Genomic DNA, 19,893 nt, shown 5'->3' on the forward strand with positions numbered 1-19,893 from the left:
CGGCACGTCCATGGCTAGCATGAACATGTGCATCTCTCTTACTGACTACTTCGTCCCGATCAGATTCAGAATTATCAAATAAAGAGTGATCGGACTCCGAGTCCATTAACCTCCAGTACTTCAGCCATATACCTCCGCATTGTCTGTCTGATACATTCTCACTACTCCACTGTTTGAGACGATTGCAATCTGTTTCTCTAAACAAAGAGTTGCGCAATCATTCAGGACATGCGCGCAGGTCTTCCTTACCGTATACCACCTAAAACACGGATACCCGGAAAATTCCGTGTTTGGCGCAGATGCGTTTTTTCATTAAACACGGAAAATTCCGTGTTTGGCGGGGAAAGAGTTAATCATGAAAGGGCCAAAGCCTTCGGCACCGCCACCCGGGTGCCTTTAGGTAACTAAAGGAACCGGGGTTGCGGTGCCTCTGGCTTGGGCCCGCCATCGCTGCTCGCAGCTATATTTATTATTATTATTATTATTTATACGACTATTCGGGCACTTTTGGGGCCCTTAACATGCTCAAAAACTCTTGAAACTTTGCACACGGGTCAGAACCCGCGGCCATCAGGGCCGGGCTGAAGATGGTACCCGGGCGTGGCAGGGGGGCTAGACAGCGCCCCCTGGAACGGGGTCCGAAAACTTGGTCCATAACTCAAACACGCTTGTATGTAATAATATGAAACTCGGTACACATGTTGATCTCATCGTTCATATATACCTCAAACTATTACTTTTTACCCCAGCCCAACAGGAAGTCAGTTATTTAGGGTTGTTCATAAAACACTCGCAATGGAATTTGAAGTACTCCTCCTAGAGAATTCAAACACACGGCACGAAACTAGGTCAGCATGAAGTCAAGGCATTGAGGATGAAAGTTTGCGAGGGGATTTTTGATATCTCGAACGGTTTGGCCGTGGCGAGGAAACGAAATTATGGCGAGAATCGTGAAAAAGGAAGTGTGTCAGAACTTCAGCATACATTAACTGATCTTGATGAAACTTCAGCAGTTTGTTTGCTGTAAGAGGACGATCACATGGATGTGAATATTGTGAGTCAAAGTTATAGCGCCACCAACTGGCAGCAGGAAGTGTGTCACTTTCAAAATGCTTTGAAATCAACCTCTTATTTTTACCCGATTTGCTTCAAACTTCATCTGTATAATGTAAATACATAGCAGATGAAGACCTGTGAATGGATTCTTGATATCTTTGATACTGTTGCCGTGGCAACGCATCAAACTTTAAAATTCTTTTTTTTTGATGATTTTGAGACTCTTAGCGGCTTTTGGGGCCCTTAACGGGTTTGAAAACTCTTGAAACTTTGCACACAGGTCAGAACCCGCGGCCATCAGAGCCGGGCTGAAGATGGTACCTGGGTGTGGCAGGGGGGCTAGACAGCGCCCCCTGGAACGGGGTCCGAACACTTGGTCCATAAATCAAACACGCTTGAATGTAATAATATGAAACTCGGTACACATGTTGATCTCATCGTTTCATCTATACCTCACACTCTTACTTTTTACCCCAGCCCAACAGGAAGTCGGCTATTGAGGTTTGTTTGTAAAACGCTCGCAATGGAATGTGCAATACTCCTCCTAGAGAATTCAAACACACGGCACGAAACTCGGTCAGCATGAAGTCAAGGCATTGAGGATGAAAGTTTGCGAGGGGATTTTTGATATCTCGAACGGTTTGGCCGTGGCGAGGAAACGAAATTATGGCGAGAAACGTGAAACAGGAAGTGTGTTATAACTTCAGCATACATTAACTGATCTTGATGAAACTTCAGCAGTGTGTTCGCTGTAAGAGGACGATCACATGGATGTGACTATTGTGAGTCAAAGTTATAGCGCCACCAACTGGCAGGAGGAAGTGTGTCACTTTCCAAATGCTTTAAAATCATCCTTTTATTTTGACCCGATTTGCTTCAAACTTCATCTGTATAATGTAAATACATGGCAGATGAAGACCTGAGAATGGATTCTTGATATATCTGATACTGTTGCCGTGGCAACGCATCAAACTTTGAAATTATTTTAGGATGCTTTTGAGACTCTTAGCATGCTTGAAATTGCATGAAAATCAACAGACACATCACATTTATTAGCCAGTAGACATGTGCAAAGTTTCAGAAACGGGCATGGTGCAGGGACTAAATAGCGCCACCTTTTGACAAAAGTGGCGTTGTTAGTTTTATCTACAGTTACAAAAATCGGTATATACATTTTACTCCTCAAGCCGGACAACTTTCTAGTTCATAGTCGTTAGTTTGGATCAAGAGGAAGTCAGATATTTTGGTTTGAATATGGTGAGCCTCTCTCTGAGCCTACTGTACGTCCCTATATGGCAAGCCCTTTTAACATTTAAAAGCTAAGTTTGCCTATCCGGAATTAACATTGTAGATATCAACACGCCACCTTTTGACAAAAGTGACTAGTCTTAATTACATTTTGAATAGTTTGTATTATCATTTAAGATATCTGTAATGTAATTGTGACTAGTCGAAACGACAGATAGAGTATGGCAAGCTGTTTTAACATTTCATTTAATCATGAAAGGGCTAAAGCCTGCGACACCGCCACCCCGGTGCCTTTAGGTAACTAAAGGAACCGGGGTTGCGGTGCCACCGGCTTGGGCCCGCCATCGCTGCTCGCAGCTATATTTATTATTATTATTTATACGACTATTCGGGCACTTTTGGGGCCCTTAACATGCTCAAAAACTCTTGAAACTTTGCACACGGGTCAGAACCCGCGGCCATCAGGGCCGGGCTGAAGATGGTACCCGGGCGTGGCAGGGGGGCTAGACAGCGCCCACTGGAACGGGGTCCGAACACTTGGTCCATAAATCAAACACGCTTGCATGTAATAATATGAAACTCGGTACACATGTTGATCTCATCGTTTCATCTATACCTCGTGCTTTTACTTTTTACCCCAGCCCAACAGGAAGTCGGCTATTTAGGGTTGTTCGTAAAACACTCGCAATGGAATTTTTAATACTCCTCCTAGAGCTTTGATCCAAATTCGACGAAACTCGGTCAGCGTGAAGTCAAGACATTGAGGATGAAAGTTTGCGAGGGGATTTTTGATATCTCGAACGGTTTGGCCGTGGCGAGGAAACGAAATCATGGCGAGAAACGTGAAACAGGAAGTGTGTTATAACTTCAGCATACATTAACTGATCTTGATGAAACTTCAGCAGTGTGTTCGCTGTAAGAGGACGATCACATGGATGTGACTATTGTGAGTCAAAGTTATAGCGCCACCAACTGGCAGCAGGAAGTGTGTCACTTTCAAAATGCTTTGATATCACCCTTTTATTTTTACCCGATTTGCTTCAAACTTCATATGTATAATGTAAACATACGGCAGATGTAGACCTGTGAATGGATTCTTGATATCTTTGAAACTGTTGCCGTGGTGACGCATCAAACTTTACCATTCTTTTAGGATGCTTTTGAGACCCTTAGCATGCTTGAAATTGCATGAAACTCAACAGACACATCACATTTATTAGCCAGTGGACACGTGCAAAGTTTCAAAAACGGGCGTGGTGAGGGCTCAGTAGCGCCACCTTTTGACAAAAGTGGGGTTGTTAGTTTTATCTACAGTTACAAAAATCGGTATGTATATTGTACTCCTCGAGCCGGACAACTTTCTAATTGACACTCATTAGCTAGGACCCACAGAAAGTCAGATATGTTTGTTTGAATGTAGAGAAAATCTCAGAATTTTGCCAGTCTCTCAGTGTCTCTCTGTGTGAGTGAGAGGAGGGGCGCCTGTCAGGTTAATTTTAACCCTTTATTTGCTGTGTGCGACTTCTCTGGCATTTTCGGGGGCCTTAACATCCTCGAAAACTCTTGAAACTTTGCACACGGGTCAGAACCCATGGCCATCAGGGCCGGGCTGAAGCTGGTAACCGGGCGTGGCAGGGCGGCTCGACAGCGCCCCCTGGACTGGGATTCGAACATTTGTCCATAAATCAAACACACTTGCATGAATTAATATGAAACTCGGTACAATTATAGATCACATCAGGCCAAACAACTTTCGTGCTCTAAGTTTTATGACAGTTCAAATGGAAGTTATTTATGAATTATGAATTATGGGTTGTTTGAATAATTGTCCTAGGAGAAATACATAAAATTACAACGCATGTGTTTACCAATCACAACCAAACTCGGTGTGCATGAAGTCAAGACATTGAGGATGCTCTATTCCGCACGGATTTTTGATATCTCGAACGGTCTGGCCGTGGCGAGGAAATGAATTTTATGACTAAAAAAGGACACATAAAGTGTGTTATAACTTTGCTCATTTTACCTACAGTTACAAAACTTGCCAAGTATATTGTTCTCGTCAAGCCGATCAACTTTCCAATTTAAAGTCATTCGCTCTGGGCAACAGAAAGTCAGATATTGTAGTTTGAATGGATTTATTTCCCCTGCGATTCTCTCTCTCTCTCTCTCTCTTTCTCTCTCTCTCTCTCTCTCTCTCTCTCTCTCTCTCTCTCTCTCTCTCTGTGTGTGTGTGGGTGTGTGTGTCTGTGTGGGGAGGGGAGGGCTGTTGTCTGTGTTTATGTGTGTGTGTGTGGCTGGCTGCGATTTTTCCTACAAGTCCTTGTCTCTAAGTCCTTGTCTTTTTGCATAACAATTTTGCATAACAATATTTTTAAATGACAAAATAGGCATATAACCCCCATCTTTTAAATGTATAGTTTGCTTTAAATAAAAGTAAGATTGTATTTGTAATTGAACTTGAATTAATTAAAAATTCATGTGCTATATTTCAATATATTTGTTTTCCTTAAGATTTTAAAACACTAACTTCATTCTTATCTGAATTACAAATATTTGTTTCTGTATAAAATAATACTCTGACTAAAAACACATTTGATGTTTTTTTTTTGTATTTTTATTTACATGTATTTGTGTGTGTCTGTGTGTGTGTGTGTGTGTGTGTGTGTGTGTGTGTATGTGCGTGTGTGCGTGTGTGTGTGTGTGTGTGTGTGTGTATAAAGTGCAGGGTTTTTTTAGATGAAGTAGAATTTCTATAACTATGTGTTGAACTAATAAAATCACTCTTGTGTGTGTTAAACACAATCTACTTAATACAGACAACTTCATTATAAAGATAAATAACTAATCCAAAAAATATATGATTATAATCTATGACAACAAAAGCCATTACAAACTATATTAATGGAAAATACACATTGCTCTTTGTATTGTTGTAAAATATTCATGAAAAACAAGATAACAAAAATCAAAAAGATAAATTATTTTAGATATAGCCATGTTTTAAATGTATAGCAGAGATGTTAATTGAGGCAGCAACATACAAACTTTCTAGAACAACATGGACCTGGATAGCTGGTTTTTATGGAGGACAGTGAAGAGGAAGAGGGTGCAAATCAAACTGCTCATTCTCAGACTACACAGCAAACAGCTTAAGTTTTTAGTGCTTTGTTTGAGGTTTTTAGTGCTCTGTCCTATCTATTATCAACATATAATAGATGGAACAGAACAAGAAAGGCAATTAATAATCTGTCATTGCGTCACTGCATTATGATATGAAAGGCTCAGTACAGTGTGGCACAAACCGCTTATGCGCATCCCGAGTGGAGAATGATGTGCTTAAAGCCACATGGAGTTACAGCGCACAGCGCATCGAGTCCGCATTGATGCAAACTCTACAATACACTTCTTTTTGATAGTCAAAGTGGGGGTTATGTTTTTACACGTCGTACAGAATAACCCTAAAGGCACCAAGGTGGCAGTGCCACCGGCTTTATATTAAATATAAATATAGCTGTGAGCAGCGATAAAGGGCCAAAGCCGGCGGTACCACCATCCCGGTGCCTTTGGGTAACTAAAGGCATCGGGGTTGCGGTGCCACCGGCTTGGGCCCGCAATCGCTGCTCGCAGCTATATTTTTATTTATTTCCCCCCAAATATAAAACAAAAATTCTTACTGACCCCAAACTTTTAAACGGTAGTGTTTAATGTTACAAAAGCTTTAGATTTCAGATAAATGATGTTCTTTTGAAAGATTCTTTTGTTCTTTTGCTGTTCTCTCTTCAAAGAATTTTGGGAAAAAAAATGTACACACCTGTTTTCAACACTGATAAACATAATAAATGTTTCTTGAGCATCAAATCATCATATTAGAGTGATTTCTGAAGGATCATGTGACACTGAAGCCTGGATTAATCATGCTGAACGTTCAGTTTTAATCACAGGAATAAATTACACTTTAGGCCTACTGTATATTCACATACTGCCCTACAAAGGCAAAGCGCAGTAACTACACATTTGGTCAAAAATGACTGAGTACTTGTAATGGGCTTTATGACATGTGTTCTGTCTTGTGAAAAAATATCTGGGTTCAATTATGTCCCATTTCGGAGATGCATTACCACAAAATTATCTACCCATAACATGTTTGACTGGCTGGTATAAAAAACTTAAAAGGCCTTTTTCCCCGTTTCTTTGTTTGCATAGGCCTAGTTACTGCACTTAGCCTTTGTAGGGCAGCATAGAAAACAGATGAATCGTTGAATAATATTTCACAATATTACTGTTTTTTTATCAAATAAATGCAGCCTTGGTGAGCAGAAGATAATTTCAAAAACATTTTAAAAATCTTTGTGTTAGGCTATATAGGCTATCGTTCATAAATGTTTTAATTAAATGTTACACTAATTTCATTGTATGCAGAAGAGAACTTGCATTTCGCGAGTTTTATTTGCACGTTTAAAATGTTAGATGACATAATATGTGCAAACTATTGTGAAGTAAAGCTTTCTTTGGTTATTTCGAGCTATGAACCGCATGTACACGTGACGTCACAAGGGGCGGGGCAATGCGAACCTCCAAACTCCATCTGAGTCCGTTTCGCCTGATGCCTTTATGTCTGATGCCTTTTAGTCTGAGGCTGTTTTGCCTGATGCCTTTTAGTCTGAGGCTGTTTTGCCTGATGCCTTTTTTTCTGAGGCTGTTTTGTCTGATGCCTTCTGAGGCTGTTTTGTCTGATGCCTTTTAGTCTGAGGCTGTTTTGCCTGATGCCTTTTAGTCTGAGGCTGTTTTGCCTGATGCCTTTTAGTCTGAGGCTGTTTTGTCTGATGCCTTTTTGTCTGAGGCTGTTTTGTCTGATGCCTTTTAGTGTGAGGCTGTTTTGCCTGATGCCTTTTTTTCTGAGGCTGTTTTGTCTGATGCCTAATTGTACGAGACCTGACACCTGACATTTTTTTTCCTGAGACCTGAAGCTTTTTAGTCTGAGGCGTGATGCCGTTTTGTCCAATAACTGAAGCCTTTTAGTCTGAGGCATGATGCCTTGTCTTCATATGTCTGAGGTCTGAGGATGTCCTAAAATGTACACCGTAAATCAGCGATCTATCGACTCGTTAGTCGTTACAGCGAATGCAAACAAAATGAAAGTGGAACGAATATGATTAGGACTAGAGGTCGACCGATTCATCGGATTTGCCGATTAATCGGCACCGATAGTTGATTGGTGGAACTATCGTTATCGGCAAAAATCCGCACCGATAGTTATTTCCTGGTTTCGTCCGGTGCTGGGGCGGCTGAGAAGTACGCGCTGTCATTCATACACAGTACGAGAGAGCTGAGAAGGGTCTGCTGGCATCATGCAGTACAAGAGCGGCCTCTAGAGGTGTCATAAAAACTATCAACTGATGCCTCGTGTTGTTTATTTCGACACGTGACACTGCGCGCTGCACTGAGATCGTGCGCTGTGTGGAGAGTGGAGATCTCTGACATCTGATGCGCGTGCTAAAGCACGGACAGCGAAAAGGTACAGGGAATTTTGTCATATCATTATAAACGGATGAATTTGTTGACTAAATGCTGCATTAGTAGAGAAAGAACCGCACAACAGTATGTTTGTTTGCCTTCGAGAGTGGCTGAGAGGACGCACATCAGTACCTCAAGCGGTTAAAACACTGACACAAAAATACACCTAAGTCCGACCCGAATGTTTAATGTCACAAATTGTTACCATCTATTTGCATTAGTTTATATCCAGCTGGTCACTTTGATGCATTCATTATGCAGCGACGTTGCATATAAGCTAGAGACGTATGATAGCAAACTGATATGTTCATACAGCCGACAAAAACAAACGATTCAGAGAAGCATTCGATTTCGGTTCTTTTTTCACCATCACTTTAATACATATTTATTTTGATTAAATATTCTTTAAGTTCTATGAAATACAGGGCTCCAGACTGCGACCAAATAGTCGCATTTTGCGACCAAAATTTGAGAGTGTGCGACTGAATTTTACATCCAGTCGCACATGTGCGACCGGTAAATTTGCCACACGTTAAACGCATGGTAAAGCGTGGAAGGGACGCGTCAATGAATCCGTGACAAGAATAGCGCGATTAAACGTCTGTGGGAACATGAGAGACGGAGTGAGACAGAGACAAATATCACAAAGTGCGTCTGAGCAATATGCGATCTATCGACACGTTACCTAGCAGCGAATACAAACAAAGTGAAAGTGGAACTAAAATACGCAACTCATATAGGCTATGCTTCACGGACCGTTGGCGTTTTTATTAGGTTGGACCAATAATAGACAGAGCAGCGCATAGTGGAGCCCCCCGAACCACCGACAGTAATAAAGGCCCGAACTTGCCAGTCGCTGGTTAACACATTAATAACATTAACTAAGGTTAATAACTGCTGTTCATTGTTTGTTAATTAACATACTACATTTTTAAATTAAGGTTCTCTTACGAGAGGTTCTCTCGTATTGCGTAAGCTAGCTTACGCTACGGGAAAGATTCATCTTTGCTGAGAAGTTGAAGCCAAAAAATTATTCCATAATTTTGTAATCATTGTCAACGCAGTCTCTTCTGAGGCAGACCATGAGCGGGCTAGCTAGCGGCTCATTGGTTCGCTCAGAGAGAATGCACGAACCTATGGGAGAGCGGCGCTGAGTCCGCGCCCAATGAGCGGACGGCGCTCGCTCACTGCGTCACAGCCCGCCAAAAGGGGCGTGGCTACAGTGTATAAAGGTAGCTCTCCCAGACTAGTTCGTCGATTCTTTTTCATTCAGCGAGCTACACGCATCCACTCTCCTGGGAAGAAGCCGCCGTCGTCCCTCTCCGCCCCTGCCGGACTTACAGTTGCCGCCGAGTGGCCGCTCTGTCGCCTCCGACGACACCGCGGATGAGAAGGACTCTTGTTCGCTGCACACTTCTGACAGCGAGGATTGGTCGTCGATCGGCTCATCGACGAGAGAGTCTGCGGGGACCCGCGCCGGCATCGAGGAGGAACTAACGCGCCTCCTTTCACAGGCCGTCAACCGCCTGGGTCTCGAGTGGTCTCCTCCCCCCGAGCAACCATCGAACCGCATGGATGGGAAGTTCCTGCACCGGCGCCCGGCCCCCGCTTGCAGCCGGGCTGCACCATTCCTGCCTGAGCTACACAAAGAGCTCACGAAATCCTGGAATGCCCCTCTTTCGGCTCGTAACCGCTCCGATGTGACGGAGCCGCCGAGAAGGGTTATACTGCCATGCCGCCTGTCGAGGACTCGGTCGCCGCTCATCTTTGCCCGCCCTCTGCTAGATGGCGTTCTTCCCATACGCTTCCTTCTAAAGCGTGCAGAGCGACCTCCAACTTCCATGCCCGCGCCTATGCCGCCGCCGGACAGGCCGCTTCAGCGCTGCATTCCATGTCAGTCCTCCAGGTGCTCCAGAGCGACATCTTGTGCGAAATGGCGAACAGCGGTAGGAACCCGCCCATCCTTTCGGATCTGAGAAGCGCTACGGATCTTTCCCTTCGCGCCACTAAAGCCGCCGCACAAGCCCTGGGGAAATGCATGGCCGCCCTCTGTGTCGCTGAGAGACACTTATGGCTCACGCTTACCGACATGGGAGATTCAGAACGCGCCGTGTTCCTCAACGCGCCTATATCTCCGACCGGGCTCTTCGGATCTGCCGTCACGGGCATCGTTGACCGCTTCTCCGAGGTACAGAAAGCGACTCAGGCCATGAACTTGTTCCTGCCCCGCCGCTCTAGCTCTTCGGCAGGCCGCTCTCATGAGCCACCTGCCAGAACCCCACAGCAGCGCCCGCCTCAGCAAGCTCAGCAGCCCCAGCGTAGACAGGGCGGCCGCCCTCGCTCTCGCTCTGACAGCCGCCGCAGACAGCCTCCTCCCCGGGGGCCTCGACCCAAGATCGCGCTGAAGCCCGATCAACAGAAGTCTGCCTAGCACAGCTGAGAAAAAGACGGCTCTCTCCCGCTGCGGCCGGACCGCCGTCAAAGCTTCGCCCACTGTTAGTCCCCGTCTCACCGCCGACTACAGTAGAGTTCTCCGCCACAATCAAGCCGGTTTCCCTGCCCGCTTGCGAGCGACTAAAAGCCGTTTTCACGGCTACCCAGAGAGTTCACAAAAAGAGCATAAAAGCCTCAAGTGTAAAAAATGTGCCCACAAGCATGTGCTCACTTACACACACAAGCACCATATGCCCAGGGTCTCTCACAGAGCCCATTCTCATGGAGCGAGCACTATCCGCTCCAGTAGCAGAGAACATAAGCACGCCCACGAGCCCGTGCGCGTGTCCCCCCTCTGCCCGCTCTGTCACACGGCCCATAAACTCCTCTCTGAGTGTAAGTCCCGTTGCCAACCACATTATAAGCGCGCCCACACCCAGTGTCCAGCCCGCTAAGTGCAGCAATCAGGGTGAAATCGACATTCAACCGCTAGCCGCATGCTGCGAAGCGTGGGAAGCCATCCCCGGCATCTCCCCGTGGGTTTTAAGCATAATAAAGAATGGCTATCGATTACAGTTTCGCCGCCGCCCGCCACGCTCGTGCGTGCGGCTCAAATCCACTGTCAGCCCGGCTGCTATGAACACGCTTCGCTTAGAAATAGCCAAGCTACTGCAGAAGGGCGCTATAGAGAGATTCCCGCCATCTATGACCGAGTCGGGGTTTTACGGCCGTTATTTTCTGGTTCCCAAGAAAGACGGCAGCCTCAGGCCGATCTTAGATCTCAGGGCTTTGAACAAAGCGCTCATGAAGAGACCGTTCAAAATGCTCACAGTCAAGAAACTCCTCGCGCACGTCCGCCAGGGGGACTGGTTCATCTCTCTAGACCTGAAAGACGCCTATTTTCAGATCCAGATAAACCCTCATCACAGGCCATTCCTACGTTTCGCCTTCGAGGGTCAAGTTTACCAGTATGCCGTTCTCCCGTTCGGCCTATCCTTAGCACTCCGTACGTTCACGAAGTGCATGGATACAGCGCTCGCTCCCCTGCGAGGTCAGGGGCTGCGCATTCTGAATTATCTGGATGACTGGCTGATTCTAGCAGATTCCCAGACGGAGCTTCTGTCGCACCGCACAGTTCTCCTCAACCATCTGGAAGCGCTGGGACTCTCTGTCAACTGGACAAAGACCTCTCTCCAGCCCAGTCAAACTATTTCATTCCTTGGAATAGATTTGAACTCTGTCACAATGACGGCTCGCTTATCCACACAGCGCGCGCCGTGTTCAGCGCCTAGCCGCCTCTTTTCAGATGGGTACCCACACATCCCTGAAATCTTTTCAAAGGATGCTGGGTTATATGGCTTCAGCCTCCGCTGTGCTACAGCCGGGTCTTCTGCACATGCGCCCCCTTCAACTCTGGTTAAAGAGCCGCGTATCCCACCGCGAGTGGACGACGGGCCGCCAGATGATCAAGATTACTCAGACATGTATCACTGCACTGCAGCCATGGTCAGTAATCGAGTGGTTTCAGAGGGGCGTTACCATGGGGACTTTTTCTCGCCGGAAAGTCATCTCGACAGACGCATCCAACTCGGGTTGGGGTGCGGTTTGCGAGGGCTCACCGGCCGCCGGCCAGTGGTCGAGCCACGAGAGTTCCCTACACATAAACTGTCTGGAAATGATCGTGGTCGAGAACGCGCTGCTGTTTTTCCTCCCGCGCATACACGGTCACCACGTCCTGATTTGCTCCGACAATATGGCCGTGGTATCATACATCAACCGTCAGGGCGGCGTCAGATCCAAGAATCTCTTTCATCTGACACGCCGCATCCTATTGTGGTCCCAGAGTCACCTGCTCTCGCTCAGAGCGACGCACGTACCGGGCCATCTGAACGACAGTCCAGACATGCTGTCCAGGAACCTGGTCTCCCCCGGAGAATGGTCCCTGCACACTCAAACAGTCCAAACGCTGTGGCGCCTATTCGGCAGAGCAGAGATAGATCTTTTCGCGTCAGAAGAGAACGCTCACTGCCCAATATTCTTCTCAAAGAGCGAGGACGCGCTAGCCCAGGATTGGCCCCGCCGCCCGCTCTATGCTTTCCCCCCGATTTCTCTGCTACCGCAGGTCATTCAGAGAATCAGGGACTCACGCCACTCGGTGCTCCTCATAGCCCCGCGCTGGGAGAATCAGATTTGGTTCCCGGAGCTTACACGGCTGTCACAGACAGCCCCGTGGCCCATTCCAATCAGAGCAGATCTCCTCACTCAAGCCCGCGGCTCGATCTGGCATCCCCACCCACAGCGCTGGGCGCTTCATGCATGGGTGACCAACGACTACGCGTCGAATTGCCAGAAGGGGTTCTGAACACGATCAAACACGCCAAAGCGGATTCTACCAGAAAGCTCTATGCTGCAAAATGGTCTGTGTTCTCCAAATGGTGCACCGACAAAAATTTGGACCCACGGACGTGCAAGGTTTCGTCTTTGCTCGTGTTCCTTCAGGAGATGCTGGATAAGGGCAGGTTCCCATCCACTCTTAAGATTTACGTGGCAGCCGTTGCGGCGTTCGTTGAACCCCGGCGCGCCCAGTCTCTGGGCAAAGACGAGCTAATCATCCGCTTCCTCAGGGGAGCCAGAAGGATAAACCCCCCTCGCCCCCATACGGTGCCGGTCTGGGATCTTTCTATAGTTCTAGAAGCTCTGAAAGCCCCACCGTTTGAACCACTTGAGTCCGTGGAGCTAAAATACCTCTCGTTAAAAACCGTTCTTCTGACGGCACTCGCCTCAGTAAAACGAGTGGGGGACATTCACGCGCTGTCTTCGAGCGCCGCGTGCCTGGAGTTTGGACCGAATGACTCCATAGTCATTCTAAAACCTAGACACGGTTATGTTCCGAAAGCGATTGGTACCCCTTTCAGGGCGCAAGTGATCTCTCTATCGGCGCTGCCTGCATCCGATAGCGAACGTGACGCTGACCGCCTCTGCCCGGTTCGTGCTTTCAGAGTGTACACTACACGCGTTGCCGCGTTCAGACGCTCAGAGCAGCTGTTTGTGTCGTTCGGTGGCCGTACCAAGGGTTTAGCCGCCTCGAAACAGACTCTATCCAGGTGGATAGTAGACGCGATTGCCTCTGCTTATGCCGCTAAAGACCTGCCTTGCCCTCTGGGCATCAGGGCTCATTCCACCAGAGGCATGGCCTCATCGTGGGCATGGACTCGTTCCCTCATCTAGAGAGAACCGAGGTTACGTTAGGTAACCGATTCGTTTTTATTTGTTAACCATAGTTAAAACTCTACGAACTAACATGAATGATCAAGGTGAAATTGTATTGCTCAAATATTAATGCTGTAAACATTTATATTGCATAATGCACATAGTTCATGTAAACTAGCTAATAAATCTTTGTTAACAAATTGGACTTGCAACATGTTATAGCTAAAGAAACACATTTAACATATTTTAATGTTTAAATTATTTTCAGATGGCAAATTTTGTTATTATTTGAAACGTCTTTTTTATTCATTAGGTTGGCTTGAAAAAGAACAGTTAAACAGTTACATTTGGAATGTTTAATTTGTTATTTAGAGTATTATTTTTTGTTTGTTTGAAAGAATGCCTTTTATGCCAGCTTTTTTGTATTTTTATAATAAAGTTCAGCACTGTTTTACTTGGAGTGTTATGTTTGTTTTTATCCAGTATCAATTTTAAAAACTATCGGTTGATTAATCGGTTATCGGCAAGTACAGCCCAACCTAGCTATCGTTATCGGTAAAATCCAATATCGGTCGACCTCCAATTAGGACCGTGGAGCAGCAGCAGCGATCCGAACCATTGACGGTAAAATAAAGCCCCGAATTTGCCAGTCGCGGGCCGATCTCGCTCACGCAACTACTGTTACTAGGAGATCCAGTGAAGAAATCCATTGAATTCGCCTCAGAATTAATAACATCAACACCACGAGATCCAGTGAGAAACATATCAGATATATAAACCATATCAGATCAAACAGCGCTGACGTGGAAACAAGGAGAAACACTTGGCTTTCAGTCCACAAATCAGCCAAACAGAACCATGGATTTAGGCTAATGTAGTAAGTTAAATCTAACCATAAATATGATAATGTGTAAGAAATAGTCAAATGCTTACAAGTAGCCTACATCTTTTCCCAGCACTTCAATATCATTTATAAATGTTTTATTTTTTTGTATTTTTTATGTGATTACCAACACATTTTTTGTTAATCCTTTAAAGATTGTCCTAAAACGAAAAATTAAGATGTTGGAAAACTCTTATTTAAACACTTTAAAAATAATAATAATACCATTGTAAACAGTAGGATGTTTATTAGCTATTTTCACTCCATATACATATTTTCACTACTTTTATTAATTAATATTAAGACATTATAAATGATAATAACTAAAGTTAATTTCATCTACACCCTAAATTAAGCTTAGTGATTTATTGTCAGCCCTAGTGCTACCAGAATTTTTTTTTTTGTCCTGTGAACTTAAAATAAAACAGCATATCATAATGTTAAGTCTATTTATTATTAAAGAATTTTTCAGTATTACAGTTATTTTGGGGGAAATTTGAATAATTGCATTGCAAGCTGATTTAAGGTGTGCCCCTAAATTTTCTGCTTGCGCTCTGAAAATTTTCAGTCAGGGGCAACAGCGCTCCTAGTAAAAAAAGTTAGTCTGGAGCCCTGCCTTCTCCTTCTCTCCCTCCCTCTCTCTCTCTCTCTTTCTCTCTCTCTCTCTCTCTCTCTTTAAATATGAATATGAAAACGTTTACAGCATGCTGAAAATTAATGGAACTCTGACTAGACCTTTTTCTGTAAATAGGGGAGTGAGACAAGGCTGTAATTTATCTGGCCTTTTGTACACAATTTCCATTGAACCAATGTTGAGGATGTTGAGACAGAAGCTGCAAGGATTGACAGTTCCATCATCTTGTCTCTCGAATACTCCATCAGTTAAACTAACAGCTTATGCCGACGACATCACAGTGATCATTAGATCTGAAGATGATGTTAAACATCTAATCTCATGTCTTAACATCTATGAGAGTGCATCTTCGGCATGTGTCAATTGGGAAAAAAACAGACACTTTATTATTAGGTCATTGGCTAAATCAGAATTTACCACAACTCTCACATCAGTGCCCTTGGAATAAAGAAGGTGTAAAGATACTTGGACTGTTTTTCGGGACTGAACAGTGTATGGACAAAAATTGGGAAGGTCTTTTAGAAAAAGTGACAGGCAAGCTCCAGAGATGGAAATGGATTCAAGCCCAGCTTTCGTTCAGAGGCAGAGTGTTAGTAGTGAACAATCTATGTTGTCAATCTAACAATCCTCAATGCTGTGGCATCGTCTAACAGTGTTGGACCCTCCCAAAGAGCTTTTATTGCAACTTCAAAAAGCCTTTGTTGACTTTTTTTGGGGAGGTCATTATTGGCTCCCTCCAGGAGTTTTGTGTCTACCAGTTATTGAGGGCGGTCAAGGACTAATTCATTTAGCCTCTAAGGTGAAAGCCATGAGGTTACAGACTGCCCAAAAACTACTTTATTCTTCTGACTCTGTACCATGGATCAGCTTTGGTCATGCCATTCTACGAGAGAAAAACAAGATGGGTTTGGATAAACAAATATTTCTGAACCCAACAAATGTTGTAAAGGACATGTTTAAGATCAAGTTTTATGGATCTGTGTTTGAAGCCTGGAGTGATTTCAAGTCAGAGCGAAAAGAACATTTTGGCTTTAATGAACCACTTTTTCATAATCCTTGGCTTTCCCATACTTATAATATGTCTTGCATTGATTTTTCTAGCTTTGTTTTAGCCAGTGTAACTAAAGTTGGAGATTTGATTGACTTGACTAATAGAGAGTGGTTTTCAGTACAATATTTAACTAAAAAGATTGGAGGTGTAACAGGTACATAAAGTGTACTGTTAAATGTATTTATAGTTTATTAGAATTCCCACAAAATTGTTTGTTGACATATACCTGATATTACTGCCTAAGTGAAGTCGAGTGTCTTTCCCTTTAATTGATGTGATGTCATGAGTCAATATAATTTCCTGTTCTGTCTCCTCCTCTTCCTCTTTGCACTGGTGATGCAGTGAGAGGTGAGGTTATTTTAGGCTCCTGATAATCATCTTTAATCGTAATCTTAATTGTTGTTTTTATGTCTAAATTTTCAATCTAATTCCTGTGTATAATGTTATTTTACTTATCTGTGTGGCTATTTCCGTAATTTTGTCCCGATTAAGTGATGTTTTAACATCTGGGCCTAAAGGTGAAATGAGAGCACGTGTGACAAGTGTACATCACATTTGTTTTATAGAGCTAGAGAGGGCGATTCTCACTAAGAGGCTGATTACATTTTATTTGTGCATCAGGTATGTCTTCTGTTATACGTTTATGTTTTATATGCATTTTATTGTGATTCTTTCTCTTTGCACTGGTGATGCAGTGAGAGAGCTAGAGAGGGCGATTCTCACTAAGAGGCTGATTACATTTTATTTGTGCATCAGAATAAAAGATCGCTGAAACTGCTGAGTCCTGTCCTGTTCTTCCCACGTGAATGAAAAACACAACGCAGAAAAAGAGACCAGTTACAGAGGCAGATCAGAGAGAATTGTTGGGAATATATTGAAGAATTTGAAAACACATTTTCCTACATCTTTGTGGGAATATATAGACAATTTTATGTCTGGTACAAATTTTTCAGAAGTTCTTTTTCCTGTACTGTATATAACATCACAGGTAGACCAAGATGACAACAATGACAATAATGCGAACTTGTTGCTTTCATTTAAAGGTTTACAAGGTCTTCCTTTTTCGGTTGTGAACAAGCAAAATTTATATAATGTTTGTGTAAAGTCTTTCTTTGCTGGACAGTTAAGAGAGAGGGGAGATACAAAATGGAGATCTCATCTTTCATTGACTGAGAATAAATCACCTTCATGGCGATTACTGTACAAAAACCCCCTACCAAAAAGGTCTGGCGATTTACAGTGGCGGATTTTGCATTGTGCATTACCAACAAAAGTTTTTTTGTTTAAATGTGAATATTCAGATTCTTCTTTTTGTAATTTATGTAATGAACCTGACACAGTTTTTCATGTTTTTTGTGAATGTTGTAAATTATCTCCACTTTTAAGTGTTTTGGACAGAATTTTGAGTAGTTTAGGGATAATTTTTTCAAAAACAGTGTTTATTTTTGGTTGTAAGTATTCTCGCAATATGTGGGAAATCGGTACGTTTTCGAATTTTTTGTTTGGTCAAGCAAAATTAGCCATTTGGAAAGCTCATAGAAGCGAAATAGAAGGACAAGGAGTAAACATGGTTAATTTATTTAGGGCCTTAGTCGAATCCAGAATAAGATTAGAATATGAATTTAATAAAATTAATGGTAATCTTCCAATATTTGAGAGGAAATGGTGTGTAAATAAGAGTTTAACTTTTATAGAAGACGAAGACCTCTTTTTTAAATGGTAATGTTTTGATAAATAAGGTTTTATAGATGTTAAGGTTTTTTTTTAATGATGGAATAAATTGCTTTAAAAGTCTCTCTCTCTCTCTCTCTCTCTCTCTCTCTCTCTCTCTCTCTCTCTCTCTCTCTCTCTCTCTCTCTCTCTCTCTCTCTCTCTCTCTCTCTCTCTCTCTCTCTCTCTCTCTCTCTCTCTCTCTCTCTCTCTCTCTCTCTCTCTCTCTCTATTCAACAAGGACTTCTAAATAAAGGCTAGTACCCAAATGCTTCCATTGCTTGTATCTACTGCTCTGATGCTTAATTGATGTAGGCTGTTCTTATACTATACATTACACTACTATAAATTACTTGTTTTTATTTTACAATGAAACCCACAGTAAAATTAAAGTAGTTTTAATTTAAAAAAATCACACAACTTAGGGGTAAACCAACCAAAGTCATGCAATCAATCAATCAATCAATAAAAGTAGAATTTGCATTCTTTCTTTTTAATTTGTGAAACTGGTGATTATAAAATTGCTTTGACTCTCGCATGCTGGGCCGAGCTGGCTGCGCTTTGAGAAGCAAACTTTACACAGCTATTCAGAGAAGACCTACTAGCTTTGAGAATGACCAAAACTCTAATTATCCCATTAGGCTACATAGCTGTTTATTAGCTCAAAATGCTAAGCAATGCAGCTCCCCCGCAAACCATCCTTTGCGCCATTACACGCTTACATGTATTTACTCTAACTACCTTGCTTCTCAAACACATAATTATTGTAGTGTATAGCCTAGTTCAAATTATTTGCCTCTCACAAATAAGTAAAATGTATAATGGAAAGACATCTCATACCTTTCTCCAGGTCGTTAATTCTCTGATGTAAGGAGGTGAGAGTTGACTCCACTCGATTGCGCTGATCTGTGTCGTTCCTCTGTCCGGGTTTTCTCTCATCCACATTATTGACCCGGGAGAACACCTGCTTCTCCATATCCTCGATCTTATTTTGAAGCAGATCTTTAAGGCTGTTCGCCTGGACAGAGACGTTGTTCCTGTTGTACTGCTACGGGAAAACATGAGATGGGAGGGTGCTTATTCAAACGAATACTTTAAAACGCACACATGGGAAACTTTTAAGAAACTATAAGCCAATTTCAGGCTTAGCGCAGCCTGCCGTGAACCAGTGACACATTGATTAAATCTGCTAAAGACCTCCACACCAAATCTTCCGACCCCATTAATATTACCAAATCTGGCTTAAAATATTTTAACAATGTAATTTATCATGCATTGCATAAGTTTGTGTAGGCCTATTTAAAGAAATGCGGGACATGACCAATTAAGAAATACACTAGATGGAGTCACACGTCTTAAGCTGAAAAGTCCAAATCATTATGTCATGTATACCTCCAAGTTTTCCAATCTTTGTTTAAGGGTGGCTAAAGTCAGCCCGAGTTGGGTTAGAGTATCTGTCGGGCCGCGGGAGACGTCTCCCATCGTGTTTTTGCCCGATTCTTTCCTATGACCTCCAGTCACGGGCTCCAGAACATTTTGACTCTCACAGCGGCTCAACTTGGAAGTTAGTTCCCTGATCGTCTCCTTTTGATTCATGATAGTTTCTTTCTGCTGTAGGACTGTCTCTCTCAATTGCATTACTGTAGTCTTCAGATCCTCCTTTGGCCCGCTGTTCTGCATGGTGGCTGCGCACAGGTCCATATCCTTAGGCACGGATGTGCAAATGAACTGTGTCTGTCCGAAATCTTGCAAAGATCTCTCCAAATATGTAAGAGAAATTAGAAAAAGTGTCCATGATATTGTCTCCATTGCGGATTGTCTTCTTGGTCAATGTGAAGCGTGAGTAACGTGTTGTTTCACCACCACTGAGATGACTCTATCTAGGCAGCTCGTGTGGGTTTATATATAGGACAGGAGAGGCGCAGGTCAGCTGCAGCGCGCTCTCCAATCATGTCAAGTGTATTTCTTAAAGGGATAGTTCACTTTGAAATTAATTTTTGATATGTTTTAGCTTACCCCAAGGGCATCCAAGATATAGGTGTCTTTGTTCCACAGCAGGGGCGATTCTAGGGTCAGAGCTTTAGGGGTGCTGAGCACCCAATGAGCCCCACTGCCACCACCCACATTTTACACCCATATACGCTCCCTCTC

At 43.5% G+C, this 19,893-nt stretch overlaps 1 protein-coding gene across 4 annotated transcripts in view; it reads right to left on the minus strand.

The window, feature by feature from the left end:
• The window catches only part of LOC120492429 (neuronal pentraxin-1), a 132,688-nt gene extending 113,058 nt beyond the window's left edge, over positions 1-19,630 (minus strand). Inside the window, exons 1-2 of one of the 4 annotated variants that reach the window (XM_089134058.1) lie at positions 19,135-19,630; positions 18,583-18,787 (exon numbers count right to left, since the gene is read on the minus strand). In XM_089134058.1, the coding sequence (XP_088990184.1) occupies positions 18,583-18,787; positions 19,135-19,551 (622 nt within the window). In that variant the 5' untranslated portion in view covers positions 19,552-19,630. Of the gene's footprint in view, positions 1-18,582; positions 18,791-19,134 lie in introns of all 4 variants that reach the window. The other 3 variants (XM_089134057.1, XM_089134060.1, XM_089134059.1) reach the window with 3 other exon arrangements.
• Between the last annotated feature and the right edge of the window lie 263 nt (positions 19,631-19,893).

Source organism: Pimephales promelas, chromosome 8 (genome assembly GCF_988280905.1).
Source record: "Pimephales promelas chromosome 8, fPimPro1.hap1.1, whole genome shotgun sequence".
NCBI classification, from domain to species: Eukaryota; Metazoa; Chordata; class Actinopteri; order Cypriniformes; family Leuciscidae; genus Pimephales; species Pimephales promelas.